This window comes from Scyliorhinus torazame, chromosome 19 (genome assembly GCF_047496885.1).
Source record: "Scyliorhinus torazame isolate Kashiwa2021f chromosome 19, sScyTor2.1, whole genome shotgun sequence".
Lineage (NCBI taxonomy): Eukaryota > Metazoa > Chordata > Chondrichthyes > Carcharhiniformes > Scyliorhinidae > Scyliorhinus > Scyliorhinus torazame.
Genome location: NC_092725.1, coordinates 123,558,647 through 123,579,353, shown reverse-complemented (window position 1 = coordinate 123,579,353; position 20,707 = coordinate 123,558,647). Strand labels below are relative to the sequence as shown.

The following is a 20,707-nucleotide window of genomic DNA, read 5'->3' as shown; positions in this document are numbered from 1 at the left end:
TTAATGAAAGGGACCCTGATCCAGACGGTGGATTCAGAAGTGGTGCCATTGGGAGATGAAGCGGTCGGCTGATCACAATCTCGCGAGTGGCCTGCCAAATCATGAGGCTAGGTAACCATGAGCCTCTGATCTCTTTTGGCCAAGGGTTAAATTCGGGACGCATCATTTGATTGCATTTAGAGATACACAAATAACAGAAAAGGTGCCTTTTCAATTGTCTTCATTGGGTTCCCACCACTTTGCCATCCCGCTGCCTTCCCACCGCTCACCTGATTCCTCCTGCAGCACCCGACATTGGGCGTTTCACACGCTTGCCTCCCACTCAATTCTATATGCCCTCGCCACAATTCTTACATTTTCAAACTTCATTGATGCCCAACATTTCAGATCAACAAACTGAAAGCATGATTTCAAAGGGCAGTACTGTAGCACAAGTGGATAGCACTGTGGCTTCACAGTGCCATGGTCCCAAGTTCAATTCCCCGCTGGGTCACTGTCTGTGCGGAGTCTGCACGTTCTCCTCGTGTCTGCGTGGGTTTCCTCCAGGTGCTCCGATTTCCTCCCACAGTCCAAAGACGTGCAGGTTAGGTGGATTGGCCATGATAAATTGCCCTTTGTTACCAAAAAGGTTAGGAGGGGTTATTGGGGTACGGGGATAGGATGGCAGTGAGGGTTTAAGTGGGTCGGTGCAAACTCGATGAGCCGAATGACCTCCTTCTGCACTGTACGTTCCATGTTAAAAATGATTTGGTGCAAACAATGTGCAAACTCTTTTCTCATGGTGAACCACAGCAAACCAACTCGGATAAAGCAATAAAGAAATGGATTAAGCAATAAAGAAATTGACAAAGAGTCTTCGGACTCAAAACGTTAACTCTTTTCTCTCCCTACAGATGCTGCCAGACTTGCTGAGATTTTCCAGCATTTTCTCTTTCGTTTCAGATTCCAGCATCCGCAGTAATTTGCTTTTATAAAGAAATGGATTAAGACAAGTCCCATTGAGATGTATTTGTGAAACGTGAGATGGATTCCTACCACATAAAAGAGGACAAATGAAGGGATATACCACTCTCCAATTCTTCTAATTTGATATATTTCATTCATAACAGTGCCAGGAAAATAAGAGCTTTAATTTCTTTTTTGCAATATTATCAGATTGTCATATACTTCGAAACAAGTTTGTCTGGGTATGACTTGTTCAATTGAAGGAGACAAACAGATTGCAACGGTCAAACATCAAATAAAGGAGGTGTGAAGGCAAATGGCTTGAAATTGTACTGAACAGAAAGCCAGGAGAGCTTGAATAGGAATTTACATAAGGGTTCAAATGTAAATGCTGTATTTCAAAAGTAACATATACAATTGGAAGATTGTAAATAGAAGGTAAATAGTGTTGTTTTACTTTTAAAATATAAGTCACCATAAAGTTAAGAGAAAGGTTGATAAAAATTCTGGAAGGGGAAAATGGGAACTTCTAAAGGATTGTGGAAACAATAGAACGTAGGATCAAGGCAAAAGAAAAAGCAGATTTAAGGAAACATTGTGTTGGGATGGGAGTTGAGAGATCTCGAGCAAGACAATGTGTGTATTGAAGTCAAATCTCGCAACAGCAGTTTGTTGCCATTCTTAGAGTTCACAATGCCATTTTGTGATAATGTTACTGGAAATTTCACAGATTAGAAAATCTACAGGAACAGTTTAACTGAGTTTATTTAAACCAAAATCTTTTAGGAAAAGTTTGAAAAAGTACTATTAATAGTGTAACGGTGTTCTTGTGCTTTTTAATGTTATTATATTTCTTATTTTCTTTATTCTAACAAATGTTTAACTTTAATGTCTAAAATTATTACAATTGGTCTGGAGTGTTATTTATCTTGAATTCAGAAAACTCCTCGTAATACACAAATCGTTCTGGCAGCTGATTCTAGTTTTTCTTTGGGATTTGGACAGCTGGTCACTTACCATCTGCTGTCCCACAACAACACAGTTTAGCAATGAAGAACAATACTTGTTTTGGGGGGTTTTCAGAGACAAGAAGAAATTGAAGAAAATGATCGGAGACTGTCTGACACCTGAGGTACTGCAGTACAAAATATTCAGTCGAAACATTTTCTTAGAGGAATATTTTTTCATCCACTCTAAAATGCTTGCTCAATGAGTCAATTGGATAACAAGACAGTTTAGCTGTCCACCAAGGTTTTCCCATTGAAACTTAGTGGAAAACTTTCAAAGCTCTTAAATGAACAACAAGAGTAAAGTATATTTCGGCTGTAATAGGTATAAACACTTCCATTATCCTTATTTATAATTAGTGCCTCAACAATCCATGTTAGCAAAGTGTCAGGGAGATAATATGCTGCACCATTCCACAATTGGCCTCAAAGTTAAGTCTGTAGCAACGCAAGTGTTTACAACAGTCCTCAAGTAGCTCAATGCAATCAGTTCAAGGAATAAGTTTTCAAAAATCTCATTACCAGCGTAAGTAAATGTTATTATGTAATCTTACCATTTAGCACATTCAATGTGATTATTGGCCACAGACAGGTAGAGCAAACTTGGAGCACTTCCCTTCATTAATTTTGTGACCATTTCTTCCTTCAAGTCAAACTGCTGCAGAAGTTCAATAACATCTATTCTACCTTGCATGGCAGCACAATGGATTGGCAGCAGGTCTTTATTGTTCCATCTTTCTATTGTGGCCTGGTGGGACAGCTATGTACAGGGAATAATTAATTGTAATTAGTTTTGTAACAGTTTCTGGCAGAATCTTGACGAGAGCTATTTTAGTAAGACACAATAATAGAGTAGCACCAGATTACAAAGCCAATATTTGCTGAGTATTCTGCAGTTGGTCTCTCAAACTGACATCTTTGTTAGCTAATGGAGCAAGTATGTACTTGAAAACGTTAATGTTAGATACTAAAGAAAGGTAAATGGTCACGTATTTAGTGCAGGTATTGCACCCATTATTGCTTTATTCCATTCCTGTCAGATAGCAGTGGACAGTTTTAAGAAAATGGTTGTATATGTTTTGCACTATACCATGTGAAAATCTAATTTCACCCCTCCCCCCCCACATGTGCCAGGAAGATAAAGTAATTCACATTGAAATCAATCCCATGATGTGTGGTTTGCATTATAAAAATTGGAATCTGCAGTCCAAACGGAGATGTGGTACCAGACATGCATTTTAATATATGTTTTGTTGAAAAGGTTCCTCAGATTGGCCGGTGTGGTAGCACAATGGTTAGCACTGTTGCTTCACAGCGTCAGGGTCCCAGGTTCGATTCCCGACTTGGGTCACTGTCTGTGCAGAGTATGTGTGCCTGCGTGGGTTTCCTCCTGGTGCTCCGGTTTCCTCCCACAAGTCTCGACAGACGTGCTGTTAGGTAATTTGGACATTCTGATTTTTCCCTCTGTGTACCCGAACAGGTGCCGGAATGTTGCGACTAGGGGCATTTCACAGTAACTTCATTGCAGTGTTAATGTTAGCCTACTTGTGACAATAAAGATTATTATATTTTATATTAGATCCCTGCTTTAGTGTGACTTTTATTAACATTTGACTTTTGAAATGGCACAGAGGTTTTACCAAAAGTTTTAAACAATCCAATCGAGCTGGTTTCTTCACTTCACCAAAGCACACTATATGCAACGGTGTATTTCCATCCACATCTGACCAGTTTACATCAGCACCATGGTTAATCAGCAACTGAAATGACAAGACAAAAAAAATATGGATTTTATCTAAACAGGAGTTAAAATAATAGCTCAAAACAGTCCCATTAGAATGAAAGCTCTATCGCCCATTGTTTTATTTTCATCAATAGTACTTATAGAACCAATGAGCTACAGCAAATCAACAAATTAAGAATTAGAAAGAAACAAAAATCAGAACATGACCCTTTTGAGCAACAATAAACCAAGTTCAAATCAATTAAGGAAAATAAACACCAGTTTCTAGTGTTCCATTTCCAATGTTTCTCGTTGATAAACTGACCTCCATTGTTTCCATATCTCTCGATCGATGCAATGGTACTGCGCCTTTGTAATCCAACAGGTTAACATCAACCTTCAATTGTAGAAGTGACTGAAAACAAGAAATAAAACAAATATACTGATCTGTGGGCACAGTTAAAGAAAATCCATTGCTAATCATGGTTCAATAATTAATCGAATACAGGTTACCATGTTCACAAATAATTTGGTTTATTTGAAGCTAAAATTATGATAAGTTCTCCAAACCAACTTGGTACTTGGGTGACCAAAATATCGTTGATGACTTTGACAGGTTTTTGGTATTTAATGTAACCTGCCTTTAACTATTGCAGTTAGGCATTGGAATCAAAATGTAATATAATGCAGATATAACCAACCATTCAAACATCTCCCCTTGGCATTCAAAGGCATTATTATCAACATCACAATGGGCAGCACAGTGGTTAGCACTACTGCCACACAGCGCCAGGGACCTGGGTTCAATTCCCGCCCTGGATGGGTGTGTGCATGTTCTCCCAGTGTATGCGTGGGTTTCCTCCGGGTGCTCCGGTTTCCACCAACAGTCCAAAGATATGCAGGTTAGGCGGGATTACAGGGATAGGGCAGGGGAGTGGGCCTATGTAGGTGCTATTTGAGGCACAGTGTGGGCTGAATGGCCTCCTTCTGCACTGCAGGCATTCTATGAACATCCATGGGCATTACCATTGACCAGAAACGAAACTGGACCAGCTATATAAAATGCTGTGGTTACACGAATAGGGTAGACGCTGGGAATTGTGTGGTAAGTAACTCATCTCCTGACTTCCCAAAGCTTGTTCATCCTCTACAAAGCATAAGTCAGGAGTGTGATGGAATATTCTCCACTTCCCTGGACAAGTGCAGCTTATAACAACATTCAGAATCTCGACACTACGCAAAACAAAATCAGCTCGCCTGACTTACACCCAAATCACTACCTTCAACATTCACTCCCTCCACCAATGATGCACACTGACAGCTGTGAGAACCATTTACAGAATGTACTGAACCAAACTCCTTTAATGACGCTTCAAATCCCGTGACCACAACCGCCAAGATGGACAAGGGCAGCCGTTGAAAGTTTCCCTCCGAGTCACACAGCATCCGGACTTGGAACTATATAACCATTCCTTCACTGTCGCAGGATCAAATTTGTTGAACTCATTTCCAAACAACACTTTGGGTGTACGAACACCATATGGACTGCAGTGGTTCAAGAAGGTGGTTCACCACCACTTTCTCAAGGACAATGAGAGATGGGCGATAAATGCTGATCTAGCCAGCAACACCCATGTCCCATGAAAGAATTTAAAATTCTGAGCACATCGGATGAAAAATTCTGAGGCAGGCTCAAGCGGGTGAGCACGCGGAGTAGGGATGTAGAGGCCATGGTCATATATTTCTTCTTTTGGATATAGCTTGCATTGTGCCCAAATTGCAAAGTGGTTTTCATTTGCTCAGTTTTCCACCCAAACTCGTTTGCACATCTCCAGAAATGAAATCACTCATAAACTGGAGCAATCAAACCACATCTTAGAATATACATTTAAAAAGTGTATTACAAAATATTCCTTTATATTTTATATAAGCTGGTCCAGCTTTATCCATTGAAAATGGGCTTTAATCAGCGTGCCTTGTCCACCACTTGTAAGGTAACCCAATTGTAAATTACAAAACTATACAAAGCCATTGACCAGTTGGAATAGTTGAGTAAATTTGAAAAGTATATTTAAAAGCTTTGGAAAGGTGCCGAATAAAAGCATAATTTTAAAAGCTTCACAGGAGGTGTAATGCAATTATCTGAAATTTGTCATTGGGATTGACTTGATCTGGGAGAGTGGGCGGTTCCTGGATGGGGTAACGGTTTTCTTTTTTAAAAAGCTAGTGTGAACGATCCTGGAAACATGTGGCAGATTCAACTAAATGGGAACAAAAGTCCCATAGTGAGCACGTTTAACCACGTGCTTCCCCGAGCTCTTACGCCAATAAACAATGCCACCAAACATCAGTCAGGTTGATACGGGGCCTCAGCGAAGAGCTCCGCTCACCGGGACTTCAGTGTAGCGAGCGATCGGGACATCATTTTTAAATGCAGTCCCGATCTCTTGAGCTCCCGACGCGACCCCCAACCATCCACCCCCAAGCTCCAACGCACTATGAGGCAGTCCCCAAGCTCCATCGCACGATGAGGGTTCCCCCAACATTTCCCACACTCTTCTTCCCCCCCGCCCCCCACGATTTCCCCCACTTTCCCCCGCCCCCCCCCCCCCCCCCCCAAACTCTCATGCAGCACCCCCCGGTCCGATTGCTGCCGCGTGAAAAATTACAGCTTGGCAACTTGGCAGTACATGGACCTGGAGGACTCCGATCCCCTGGGAGATTCCGATGAGTGCCGTTTCATCTGGTCCCCATTGTGGAGACCAATACTCAACGGCTCTCGCCCGAGGTCTCCGGGCGAAGGGGATAGATCCCAACACCTCGGATGCTTTGGGAAACTGCATATTAAAGTGAGACCAACGGAGTTGGCCTAATATGCAGATTTTCCAAAAAGGTGGTCCCGTCCACAATGGGCAGGCTTCATATCGCAACATCTTACAACGTGTTGCAAGCTGAGTAGATCCCGGCTTTTATTAGCCATGTTGCTGCTTTTCATGCACAACATGGCAGTTCAATTGTGCCATTGATTTGCACTGGATATAATTTGCACTTGAAATTCATCAATTTAATGTGCTAATGTTCCGGACGTGATTGGGGAGGACCAGACGGGATTCATTAAGGTGCAGGCAGTTGGCGGCTAATGTAAGAAGGCTGTTGAATGTGATCATGATGCTCCCAGAAGGTAGGGACGTAGAGGTAGTGGTCGCAATGGACGCAGAGAAGGCATTTGATCGGGTGGAATGGGAATATCTGTGGGAGGTGCTGGAGCGGTTTGGTTTGGATGGGGCTTCATCGACTGGGTCAGACTGCTGTATCAGGCGCCCGTGGCAAGTGTATGGACGAATAGGTTGACATCGGGCTATTTTAGGCTGCACCGGGGGATGAGGCAGGGATGCCCCTTCTCCCCACTGCAGTTTGCGCTGGCCATAGAGCCGCTGGCAATTGCGCTGAGAGCCTCAAGGGCCTGGTTCGGGGAGGGGTGGAACACAGAGTCTCGCTATATGCAGATGACCTGCTCCTATACGTTTCGGACCCACTAGAAGGGATGGAAGAAATTATGAGGTTTCAGGGGGAATTTGGCCGGTTTTCGGGTTATAAATTGAACATGGGGAAAAGTGAGATGTTCACGATTCAGGCAAGGGGGCAGGAGAGGCGATTGGGGGAGCTGCCATTTAGTATAGTAAAGGGAAGCTTTCGGTACCTAAGCATCCAGGTGGCACAGGAATGGGACCGGCTACATGAGTTAAATTTGACCCATCCAGTAGGTCAAATGAAGGAAGATTTCAGAAGGTGGGACATGCTCCTGCTATCACTGGCTGGGAGTGTACAGACAGTGAAAATGACGGTCCTCCCGAGATTGCTGTTTGTGTTTCAGCGTCTCCCCATCTTTATTCCACAGACCATCGTTAAACGGGTTAACATGGTGATCTCTGGCTTTGTATAGTCGGGTAAGACACCGCGAGTAAAAAAGGGGATGCAGGAGAGGAGCCGGGGGGCGGGGGGGGGGGGGGGGGGGGGGGGGGGCGCTGGCTGGCGCTGCCGAACTTTAGTAATAATTATTGGGTGGCAAATGTCATAATGTACACCAGTATATCATGGTGCAGACACACACTGATGGACACACAGTGGGACCAATCAACATACACAACACCGCAGCCAATCACCAGTGAGAGCACACGCACTATAAAGCCAGGGGGCATCAGAGTTCCCGCTCATTCGAGTAGCAGCTAGCTAGGAGCACAGAGCTCACAGCCTGCAACACAGGCATTCACCATGTGCTGAGTGCATCAACTGGTTAGGACAAGGCAAAGGTCTTTAGTTAAAGCTAGTATTGTATTTACCCACAGTTCAAGTATGTTTAAATAATATAATTAAATAGTGTTGCACTACTTCAAGTGTTGGTGACCTGTATGTGATCCAGAACACCCAACACATCAGCAAATATACCCACGATCAGGAAGTGGGTGGTGGGGGGTGGGTCGATGTGGGAGCGAGTAGAGGCGGCAACATGTTAGGGCACGAGTTTGGGGGCATTGGTAACGGCGCCTCTGCCATTCCCGCCAGCACGGTACTCCACCAGCTCCGTAGTGGTGGTGGCTCTGAGAGTCTGGGGGCAATGGAGGAAACATGTGGGAGCATTGGTCTGGTCTCAAAACTGCAAGAAGCATCGGTTTGCCCCGAGGAGGTTGGATGGAGGGTTTCGGAGATGGCAAAGAGCAGGGATTGAGAGGATGGAAGATCTGTTAATGGAGGGGAGCTTTCCCAACCTGAGGGAGTTGGAGGAGAAATTTGAATTCATGAGTGGAAATGAGTTTAGGTGCAGGCGCGGGACTTCCTATGCAGGCAGGTCTCAACCTTCCCGCTTTTACCACCAAGGGAGATACAGGACACGGTAGTTTCCAGAATGTGGGTGGGAGAAAGGAGGGTTTCGGACATTTATAAAGAACTCATGGGGTCTGAGGAAACGCAGACTGAGGAGCTGAGACATAAATGGGAAAAGGAGTTAGGAGGAGAGATAGAGGATGGTCTCTGGGCGGATATTGAGTAGAGTCAACGCATCCACAACATGTGCCAGGAGCAGCCTGATACAGTTTAAGGTCATTCACCAGGCTCACATGACAGTGGCCCAGATGAGCAGGTTCTTTGGGGTAGAAGACAGGTGCGCAAAGTGTGCGGGAGGACCAGTGAACCATGTTCATATGTTCTGGGCACGTCCGAAGCTAAGGGGTTTCTGGCAGGGGTTTGCGGATGCCATGTCCAATGTGTTTAAAACAAGGGTGGCACGGAGTCCAGAGGTGTCGATATTCAGAGTGTCGGAAGATCCGGGAATCCAGGAGGAGAAAGAGGCAGACGTTGTGGCCTTTGCCCGCCTGGTAGCCCGGAGATGGATACTATTAGTTTGGAGGGATTCAAAGCCCCCAAAGTTAGAGGCCAGGCTTACGGACATGGCTGGCTTTCTCTGTCTGGAGAAAATCAAGTTCGCCCTGAGTTGGTCAATGTTAGGGTTCGTCCGGAGGTGGCAGCCGTTCGTCGACTTCTTTGGGGAAAATTAACCGTCAGCAGAGAGGGGGGGGGGGGGTTGAGTTTAGCTTTGATTAGTGTGTAGGAAAGGTGGGACCGGTGAGGGAGGTAGACATCCTTTGCACTCTGTTTATATTTGTAAGTACACTGTTATTGTTATAAAATCATAAATACCTCAATAAAATGTTTATAATTTTTTTTTTAAATTTTGTGTCAATTTTAGGCACAATGCATTGAAAAAAAAGCAGTGCAACTTTAGGCCCAGTGCCAGATATAGATTTCAAATGTACTGCCCAAGTTTAACATTGGGCCTGGCCTGGCCTGAACTAGGCTGTTGAAAACTTATAGCAAGCCTGTCACAGTAATGACAATGCTGGTGCTCTCCACAACGAGCCCACCGTATGCTCTTGTACACATTCTGCCGGAATAAAACATTTGACCTAATTAAAACTGTGCATCATCCTCCTTTGTAGACTTCATATTTGAGACAATTTTGGTTCTTTTGTTCGCTAACATTATAGTATTACGGTTTGCTTTTGATACTAAACCTTGTTTTTACTATTGAGATCTCATTTTCACATTTAAAATTCAAAGTTATTTTTACGGAAAAAATTGCATTCACCCACTCAGACTCTGACACTTGCACTCAAAAGAAAGACTTGCATTTACATAGCACCTTTCACAACTTCAAGTGCATAATCGCAAGTGAAGTTGTAATGTAGGAAATTTCTTTTTGCACAGCAAGGACCATAGGAATATAGGCCATTCAGCTTGGCGTCACCAGACCCAAAAGAAAACTACATGGGATGAAAGTTTACATTTTTTCCCGGGAATAATATTAATATCAGGCACTGATATTAGAATAGATGGCCGATCTGATTTGTTTTGCGCCACCATCTGAGGTGAATTTCTACCCCTACATCACCAAAACTAAAACTACTTTCCCTATTTTTAAAAAGCATAATTTGTTACTAGGAGTAAGACATTCAGGCCTGCAAGCCTGCTGCACCACTCAGTAAGATCATAGCCGATCTACTTGTCTCAGCTCCACTTTCCTGTCTGCCCATCCCCGATAACTCAACTCCTCACTCCTGTGTCTGTCAAAAATCTATCTCACTCTGCCTTGGCCAGCCTCCACTGCTCTCTGGAGGAGAGAATTTCACATATCAACAACCCACAGTGAAAAATATTCTCCTCATCTCAGTCTGAAAGGGAGACTGCTTATTCGTAAACTACATCCCGTCACCCTCACATGTGGAACTATCCTCCTAGTATCTATCCTATCATTGCCCTCATTGACCTCCAACAAACAGCAATGTGATTTTGACCAGATAATCTGTTTTAGGATAAATGTTGGCTGGAACACCACATCCTTTGCCATGGTATCTTTTCTATCCAGAGGGGAAGCGGAGCATGGGAGATCAGATTGTATTGGACACAGCTGAAAAACACTAAATGGGCAAATGCTCAGTGCATCGTGGGTTTTACAAATGAGAGAGAAGGGGGGACTCTGAGCCAGTAACCGTTCAATTCATTCAGCCTTGGAGAGCGGAGTGACGCAGTTGGGAGAGGCCGCTGCTGGGATTTACCCGGCTTGCCACGCCTAGCGACATCTAACGGGGGATCTCATGAGACTTCGTGATCAGTATTTGCCAAATCTGCATATTAGAGTGAGTCTCATTCAACATGTAGCTCGCCTGATCCACCCGAGATTTTGGGATCGAACTCCTTCACATGGGTGACCTTAAGTGTGTTCCGTTCAGTACTGGTCCCCACATGCGCGTCTAGGCGGAACGGCACTTGGCAGGGAGTGGGTCTCCCAGGGGATATGAGGCCCCGGGTGACCTCTTTATATGTCAGCTGTGGCTTTGAGTGGTGGGGGGAGGTCATGTCAGGGAGGGCTGCCTTAAAATAATAGCATCCCGATCTCCTCCTGTATGGAGGAGTTCTCGCGGGTGGAGTGTGGCCGTTCCTCATTGAGGTCCTGGATTGGAACAGAATTCTGTTCAATAGCGTGGTCTTTCTCAGTGCTGTGAACACCAGGAAACACCCAGCTAAACGCACTCAACATGGGACTCTGTTGCAATTGGAATAGATCATGGCTAAAAGACTCCGCTTAAAAAAGCTGCATATGATGAAAGTTGTCACATTTATTTCCAGTATCATTAATATAGAACCGTAGGAGAGTTACGGTTCTCAAAGGAGGTCATTCAGTCCATTGGTGGCTGCACCAGCCATACGAGAAAAAAGGAAACTAGATGTTTTACACAGAGGGTAGTGGGTGCCTGGAACTCGCTACCGGAGGAGGTGGTGGAAGCAGGGGCGATAGTGACATTAAAGGGGCATCTTGACAAATACATGAATAGGATGGGAATAGAGGGTTACGGACCCAGGAAGTGTAAAAGATTGTAGTTTAGTCGGGCAGCATGGTCGGCACGGGCTTGGAGGGCCGAAGGGCCTGTTCCTGTGCTGTACATTTCTTTGTTCTTTTTTTCTTTTATGTTTTTTTTTAATTCCCATTTTCCAGAACCTGGTACATGTCATGATAAAAGGCACGAGGCACTCACACTCCGCCTCTTTCCACTGATGAACATCTACAGAGTGAGTCAGGGTGTATGTACAGTATCACACCTCCAGCTCGTGGCTAAGAGCTAGTCTGGTTCAGTCAGACAGAGTAACCACACTTAGGTTAGCAGAGAGTCGAACTCATAGAGAACTGTGCTACTGGTCCAATAAATCAGATTGAACTAACTTCAAGGTCTGGAGTATCTTTTGGTTAAAGCTGCATCCAGTTGCAGCCCGTGTTATCCCAGAGTACATAACACAACATGATACCAGGAAACTGCTTAATCTAGGTAGTTTACGTCAGTCCATTCCGTGACGACCAGCGAATGTATCCCGGCACCATGGAGAAGATTCAGGCTCCTCACCAGCTCAGGACCTCCAGCAATCTCAGTGCCAACTGGCAGACATTCAAGCAAAAGTTTCTGCTGTAGACCTCGTGGGTGCGTCTGATGCAAGGAAGATCATGCTTCTCCTCTCAACAGCGGGTGATAAAGCCATCGAACTCTTCAACCCTTTTCACTTCGCCGAAGGCCAGCACAAGACAAAGTATTCGACCATCCTGGACAAGTTTGACAGTCCTGTGAGGTGGACACCAATGAAATCTTCAAGCGCTACATATTCAAAACAGCGTCCACATAGGTAAAGATGAATCTTTCAACTCCTTTTTAAAAAAATTTAGAGTACCCAATTCATTTTTTGCAATTACGGGGCAATTTAGCATGGCCAATTTACATACCTTGCACATCTTTGGGTTGTGGGGACAAAACCGGGATCGAAACTAGGACCTCGGCGTCGTGAGGCAATAGGGCTAACCCACTGCGCCACCGTGCTGCTCTTCAATTCCTTCTGAACTGTCCTGCAACTTTGGTGATATTGCTGACTCCATGATCAGAGACCAAATCGTTTTTGGAGTTCACTCTGATCCTCTGAGAGAGCAGCTACTGAAAATCAAGCATATGATCCTGCCAGTCGCGATTGAAGCGTGCACAATGTTGCTAACTTGCTGTTGTCTCTTAATTTGGCTCTGTTTAATTACGTTTGCTCAAGAGTCGCCAGGTATCTTTCGACGCCGCCACAAGGTTCAAAACCGATTACTGATCAAAGACTCGATACACCAGTTAGTAAGTTCAAAAGCAATGCTCATTTATTTACACAGTCCAATCTACTCGTGCATAAAACTCTACAACCTAACTATCCCTATTACTAAAAGCCTATACTTAGCTTCGGGTGCCCACTCAGTCAGAGGAACAATGGCCATTGCTTGCTTCTGAGGCTGCTGGGTTGAGCTGTTTACAGGGCAGCAACTAGGAGTGTCTATCTCGTAGCATGCGTCGATTTGGAACTTACTTAGTCTGGCGTAGCTTTGGCAGGTCTCTCCTCGCTGAGAGCCAAGGCCAAGAGAGAGATTCTCTCTTGGAGAATTCTTTTTATACCCAAAAGGGCTTTGCGCGCTTTTGGGCGGGCCTTGAACTTGGCCCCAATTAATTGGGCTGTTTCCCAATCGTCCTTATCGATTTTCCTCCAATAGAGGGGTGGGTTCCCTGGTTGCTGGGCGTGTCCGAGGTGGCCGTTGGTTTGTTTTGTTTAGTCGCCTCTGGCGCCGGGGTGTCTGTCTTAGCATTGTTTGCCGAAATGTTGCCTTTTGTTCCCAGGGATGGCTCATTAGTATGTAGATGGTCTGCAGTGCCGGTCTTGTCTGAGAGCTACAGCTCTAATCAACAGACAGACCTTGCATCTGCTTGCTTTTTCGGCATTGTCTAATTTTCCCTGCATTCTTTGCAAAGTGTCCATTTTGTAATCGGGACGTGGCCATCCCAGATGGCTGCAACAGTGCATGAGCACGCCAAAAATGGCTATGCCCAGCACAAATCGGCTGTAAATGTGAAACTTGCCTCCCACAAGGCAGCGAGTGTGCAGGCCATCTCCCGGATGCAGCGCCTCAGCATTGATGAAAGCGGCCATTACGCGCGCTTTTCCCGGGGCCCCACGCATGCGCGATGCGAATGGGATAACAAAGAGGCCGAAACCCACACTGCGCAGGTGCAGACATCTGCTGACCGCACTGCGCATGTGCAACAACGCGCGGAGCGTCAGGCCACCAACGTCATGACGTGCTCGAACTGTGGCAATGCCCACTTAAAGAAACACTGGCCTGCAAGAGGCAGGCGATGTTTAAACTGCGGGAAGCTTGGACACTATGCAGCCTTGTGCAGGTCTGCACCACCAGTCAGGGTCCAGCACTCCCAATTCTGACGACAGCACGTTCAGAGTGTGCAACAAAGATAACAGGATTCTGATCCTGGCAGCACAACGGATCCAGAGGAAGAATGCCTGGACTCCGCCTACTGTGTGGGCATCATTACCAAATGTGAATATGCCACATCCAACTCATCACAAATTTAGTCCATCCTTGCTGTGGATTCTGCGGACGAATGGCGTGCGGTGATGCAGGTCAACCACTGCTCCATCCAGTTTAAGCTGGCCACAGGTGCTTCTGCCAACCTCCTCTCACAGGCAGATTTCAAACGCATCAAAAAGCCCCCCAAAAAGGTCCTTCCAGCAGCCTGCAGGCTCCTGGACTACAATGGAAATGACATCACGGCACAGGGATCCTGCCATCTACTCGTCTCCAACCAGAGCACCCATGCACGGTTAAGTTTTGAAATTGCCAAGCCGGACAGGGCATCCCTACTTGGCGTGCATGCCTGCAAGCAGCTGAACCTCATGCAGCGGGTTTGCACAATAACATCCCCCAATGTGGATCTTCAGGCCGGCATTGACGACATCCTCGCTCAGTATCCGGATGTGTTCGACGGGATGGGCATGCTGCCATATCGATACAAGATTCTGCTACGACTGATGCCAAGCCAGTGGTCCACACACCACGCCGGGTCCCGGCTCTGCTGAGGGAGCGCATGAAGGAACAGCTCAAGGATCTTCAGCAATAGGGCATCATTTCCAAGGTAACCGAACCGACTGACTGGGTCAGCTCGATGGTATGTGTTAGAAAGCCTTCGGGAGACCTGCGCATCTGTATTGATCATAAAGATCTCAATAAGAACATAATGCGTGAACACTGCCCCATCCCGAAGCGGGAGGAACTCACCAGTGAGATGGCAGATGCACGTTTTTTCACCAAGTTAGATGCATCACATGGATTTTGGCAAATCCAGCTAGATGTGTCCAGCAGAAGGCTGTGCACCTTCAACACACTGTTTGGCAGATACTGCTATAATCGCATGCCGTTTGGCATTGTCTTGGCATTGGAGATCTTCCATCGCATCATGGAGCAGGTGATGAAGGGCATTGAAGGGGTTCGTGTGTACGTGGACGACATCATCATATGGTCCACGACCCCTGAAGAGCATGTTTCCCGGCTCCGGCAGGTTTTCTGCCTTGTTCATGCCAGTGGCCTGAAGCTGAATATTGTTTTGGCATGTCGACACTCAGGTTCCTAGGTGAGCAGATCTCTCAGCAGGGCGTGCGCCCGGACACAGACAAGGTCAAGGCCATCAAAGCCATGAATTTCCCTGAAGACAAGAAGGCGGTGTTGCACTTCCTGGGCATGGTCAATTTTCTGGGCAAGTTCATCCCAAACATGGCCTCACACCACGGCCCTACGAAACCTGGTGAAGAAGTCCACTTCCTTCCGCACATCAAGAAAAGTGGTTGGAGCTGAAAGCCAAGCTCACCACTGCACCAGTCTTGGCATTTTTCGACCCTGACAGGGAGACAAAGATCTCAACAGATACGAGCCAGGATGGCATTGGTGCGATGCTGCTTCAACGCGATGACACTTCATCCTGGGCACCGGTAGCCTACGCATCGAGGGCCATGACGCCCATCGAAACAAGGCATGCGCAAATCGAGAAGGAATGCCTGGGTCTTCTCACTGGCATTCTCAAGTTTCACGACTATGTCTACGGCTTGCCGACATTCACTGTTGAGATGGATCATAGGCCTCTGGTCCACATTATCCACAAGGACCTGAACGACATGATGCCTTGGTCGCAGCGCATCCTCCTCAAACTCAGAAGGTAAGACTTTGACTTAGTGTACATGCCTGTCAAGGAGCTCATCATCGCTGATGCATTGTCCTGCTCCATCACCTTGCCTAGTGAACCGCTGAAAATCATCTGGCAGATTGAATCACAGGTGCAACTGTGTGCTAGCACACTCCCGGCGTCTGATGAGGAGGTGGTTCGTATCCGTGAGGAGACAGCCAAAGACCCCCTCTGGCAGAAAGGGCAGTGCCCTCAATTTTACAATGTAAAGGACGACCTGACGGTGATTGATGGTATCCTCCTCAAGCTATACCGGATTGTCATTCCATTCAGTCTCCAGAGCTTGGTGCTCCGCCAAATCCATGAGGGACACCTGGGCGTCGAGAAGTGCAGACGCAGAGCCAGGAAGGCAGTCTACTGGCCCGGTATTAGCCAGGTCATCTCGAACATGGTCCTTAATTGTGCGACCTGTCAACGCTTCCAGCCAGCGCAGAGTAAGGAGACGCTTCAGCAGCATGAAATCGAGACCTCCCGTGGTCCAAGGTTTGCATCGACCTCTTTTGTGCGAACGGTCGTGACTACGTGTTGATCATTGACTATTTCTCCAACTACCCTGAAGTCATGAAGCTCTCAGACCTCACATCTCGGACCATCAAGGCCTGCAAGGAGACGTTCTCCAGGCATGGTATCCCACTCACTGTCATGAGTGACAATGGCCCGTGCTTCAACAGCCACGAGTGGTCTATGTTTGCCAAGTCATACCATTTCAAACAGGTCACTTCCAGCCCACACGACCCGCAGTCCAAAAGGGCTGCACATTGTGAAACAGCTCATCTGCAAGGCCGTGGATTCTGCTTCTGACATCTACCTCGCCCTGCTTGCATACAGGGCGACCCCACGTCACTCCTGATGAACATGGACCTGTGGACGACACTTCCAGCCATACACATGCCCAACCTGGATCACCTCCCAGTGCTGCAGAAGGTGCAGCAGCTCCGAAACCAGCAAAAGCAGCGCTATGATGCTCATGCCACCAATTTGCCCATGTTATCCCCGGCAGACACGTCAGGATCAAGATACCGGATGGTGGCTGGTCTGCTCCAGCTGTCATTGTTCGACAGGCTGCACCCCGCTCGTATGTTGTATGTATGGCTGATGGTTCTGTTGTGCGATGAAACAGACGGGCACTGCGCAAAGTTGCCTGCCCGCAACCGCTTTCTTCTCCGTTTTCGTCCGTTGTTTTGCCACCTCCTGATACCTCGAACTACGAGACCACCAATCAGGCTTCCATCCCGCCTGTCAAGCCACCGTTGTCCCCACCACCATCTCTCCGGCGGTCGACAAGGATCAGACGCAAGCCCCAGAGACTGGACTTACGAACATTTGTTTTGTTTGCTATGTTGTCTTTTCTCACATTAGACAGCTGTATTCTCAGGTAAATACGTTCACATATGCCACCGCTTTTAAATATGTTAATATATGCCACCACATGTAAGTACGTTCCCATATGCCAACAAAACATTTTTTTTAAAAGGGGAGATGTCATGATATGCAGACATGCAGATAATGATATACAGACAGACAGCTATACAGACAGGCAGCTAATGAACACAGAGAACAGGACATGGCCAATGAGCAGGCACAACACTAAAGGGTGGTTTCTCACTATAAACGGCACAAGGCACTGCCTCATTCCACTGATGAACATCTACAGAGTGAGTCAGGGTGTATGTACAGTATCACACCTCCAGCATGTGGCTAAGAACTAGTCTGGTTCAGTCAGACAGAGTAACCACACTTAGGTTAGCAGAGAGTCGAACTCAGAGAACTGTGCTAACTGTGGTATTGGTTCAACAAATCAGATTGAACTAACTTCAAGGTCTGGAGCATCTTTTGTTAAAGCTGCATCCAGTTGCAGCCTGTGTTATCCCAGAGTACATAACACAAAACAGTACATAGTCCTGTTGGTTACAACACTTCACATCTTCACATATCACATTCACCTTCAGGTACAAGTTGAGCATTTCAGCTTCAACCACCAACTTAGGAACTGAATTCCAGACCACAACCCCCCTTTGACTGAACAGGGTTCCTCTCACCTTTCTACCAGTCACCTTCAATCTATTTCTCCTGATAATTGACCGCTCACCGAGGGGAAACAAGTCTTTCTTGACTAGGCCCCTCAGTTTTGTACATCTCAATTAGGTCACCCCCGAGTCTCCTCAGTTCGAAGGAAAACAACCATAGCAAATGCAATCTCTCTTCATAGCTGCAATTTTCAAGCCATGGAATCTCCTCTGCACTCTTTCCAAAGCAATTATGTCCTTCCTGAAATGTGAACAGAACTGGACACAAACCCCGGCTGTGGCCCAACAAGCATTTTCAACAGTTCTATTACATCCCTGCTTGTCATTAATACATTCCCCAATAATGGAAAGCATTGCAATATCAGGCACTGCATGGAATTGATGGATGATGAGATGTTTTGTGCCATTGTTGAAGGTGAATTTCTACCCCCAAATCTCCATAACTGAAACCAATGTTTCCAATTTTAAAAGCTAAATTTGTCCTAAGACTGATAATTGTTCACTGGTTCAATGTCAGTGAACACCCAATAAGTCTGTGTTATCTCGATCTCTCAAGCGCAAATTTCATTCTTTAGGTATTGGTCAGATTTTGCGGATAAAATAACAAATGTGAGTGATGCAGACGGTTATTAAATGTTCAAATTTAATCGATCAGTAACTTGTGGCAAGGAAGAGAAATTCCACAACTGCCACAAGTTGTTGGCTGATTTGCAACAATTCAATTCATGCATTGATGACCTCATGAAATTGTATTTGTACATTCATTGCCAACAGTAAGTCTAATAGTGAGTATAACTACCAACTTAATGACAATAATTTTTAATGATTGCCAATCAAACTCTCTTGCCCAGAAAGGGAATTAAAAGTGGGGAGTTTCATCCATTCCTCCAAATCGTTGCCAGACCCCAATAATTGGTTAGTAAAATTAAGCTGTTTCAATAAGATCAACCGGATCTCCGAGGCTGCTCCCATCCTTGCACATTTTTTTAAAAAATCGGTGCTACCCCCGCAATTCCTTGTGAATTCAAAATGCCAACAAATTGTACAATCAAAACCAATATATTGAACCATTTGGTCAACCATGAAAAAATAGACGTAACATGTTATTAGTTTTAATAATCTTCAGAATATCATACACATGATTCTATCCCCACAGCATGTGGCTAATTTTTAATGTTCTCGTAAACCATTCCAAGTAATCGGTAGAGGTGTGCACACAACACCTTGTTAAAGTGTAGCCTTGCCTACATTCTGTGAATTAAAGAAACTATATAACAAATGTCTCCTACAAGATTTAAAAAACAAATAACACATTGAGAGGAGATGAAAAGTTTGTTGCTCTGGGAAATTATATCACATGACACCATTTGTTATTTATAAATAATGGCCTCATATATTACATGAACACCATTATCAACTTACATTGCAACACCTAAGCATTTGATTTTTTAAGTATGCACAATTTACTTTTAAATTGTCATTTATTCACTCCAGCTTTCAATTCTGTCACAGACCTTCCCTTTTGCTCTTCCCTCCCCATCTTTCTTTGTACCTGCTTAAAAACTGCTTTGTTTCTAACTTTTTCCAGTTCTGATGAAAGGTCATAGACCGGAAACATTGGACTGAATTTTTCCAGGCCTTCGGAGGTGGATTAGGCGGGACAGGGAACTAAATTGTAAAATCTTTACCAAGCTGGCAGAGGCTTCCTGCCACAGCAGCAGCGGTCGTCAATCAGGTTCGTTAAGGGTCAATTGGGGGAAGATTGGTGGCATCACTCGATATTTCAGATAGTGGCGGCTCTCCCAGTTGAGGCCAGAGACCGACAGGTAACTGGAGGCAGCCTCCTATTGGCAGGCCAGGGCCCATACACACCACCTCTTAATCACCTCAGCATTCACTCGCTGGGATTCAATGGGCACAGCTGCGACTGCAAATTATCCTGTGGAAGGATTTAATCGATCACCTGATTATGGTGGTCAGGTGTGAATTTTCACAATGATACATTGTCCTGATTTTGAAATACCCTCAGGGTCTTCTGCCTGACTCAGCAGTGCTTGGTGGAGCTGCCAGCCAGTTATCAATGCAGGCTCTCCTATTGGGGCCTCCGGCCTTTCTTAATTGACAGGCCTCCCAGAAGGCTTTTTAATTGGTTACGAAGGCCATCACCCATCACTCTCCATGGCCAATCCTGGGTTCCCAATGTCAGGAATGTGACACAACCAGGAAAATTCAGACGGTTAACATAATAATAATAATCTTTATTGTCGCAAGTAGGCTTACATTAACACTGCAATGAAGTAACTGTGAAAAGCCCCTAGTCGTCACACTCCGCTGTCTTTTCGGGTGCACAGAGGGGGAATTCAAAATGTCCAAATTACCTAACAAGCACATCTTTCGGATCTTGTGGGAGGAAACCGGAGCACCCGGAGGAAACCCACACAGACACAGGGAGAACGTGCAGACTCCACACACAGTGACCCAAACGGGAATCGAACCTGAAACCCTGGTGCGGTGAAGCAACAGTGCTAACCACTGGACTACCGTCCCGCCCAAACACATTGGCGTGAGTTTTCTTTTGGTCATGTTGATATGAAATTGCAACAGGGGATTGCTAACATTTTGGTAGGCACCCCAACTTCAGCTGTACTCCCTTCAGTCTCCCCCCACCACCATCAGCTGTACTCCCTTCAGTCAGCCCCCACCATCAGCTGCACTCCCTTCAGTTCCCCCCTCCCCCCTCAGCTGTACTCCCTTCAGTCAATCCCCCACCATCAGCTGTACTCCCTTCAGTCAGTCCCCCACCATCAGCTGTACTCCGTTCAGTTCCCCCCCCCCCACCACCATCAGCTGTACTCC

At 45.8% G+C, this 20,707-nt stretch overlaps 1 protein-coding gene across 1 annotated transcript in view; it reads right to left on the bottom strand.

Moving 5' to 3' along the window:
- LOC140396483 (uncharacterized) overlaps positions 1-20,707 on the bottom strand; it is a 183,343-nt gene that overhangs the window by 36,262 nt on the left and 126,374 nt on the right. The window contains exons 20-22 of the mRNA XM_072485151.1: positions 4,001-4,090; positions 3,593-3,712; positions 2,507-2,712 (exon numbers count right to left, since the gene is read on the bottom strand). Coding sequence (XP_072341252.1) covers positions 2,507-2,712; positions 3,593-3,712; positions 4,001-4,090 — 416 coding nt within the window. The remainder of the gene's footprint in view (positions 1-2,506; positions 2,713-3,592; positions 3,713-4,000; positions 4,091-20,707) is intronic.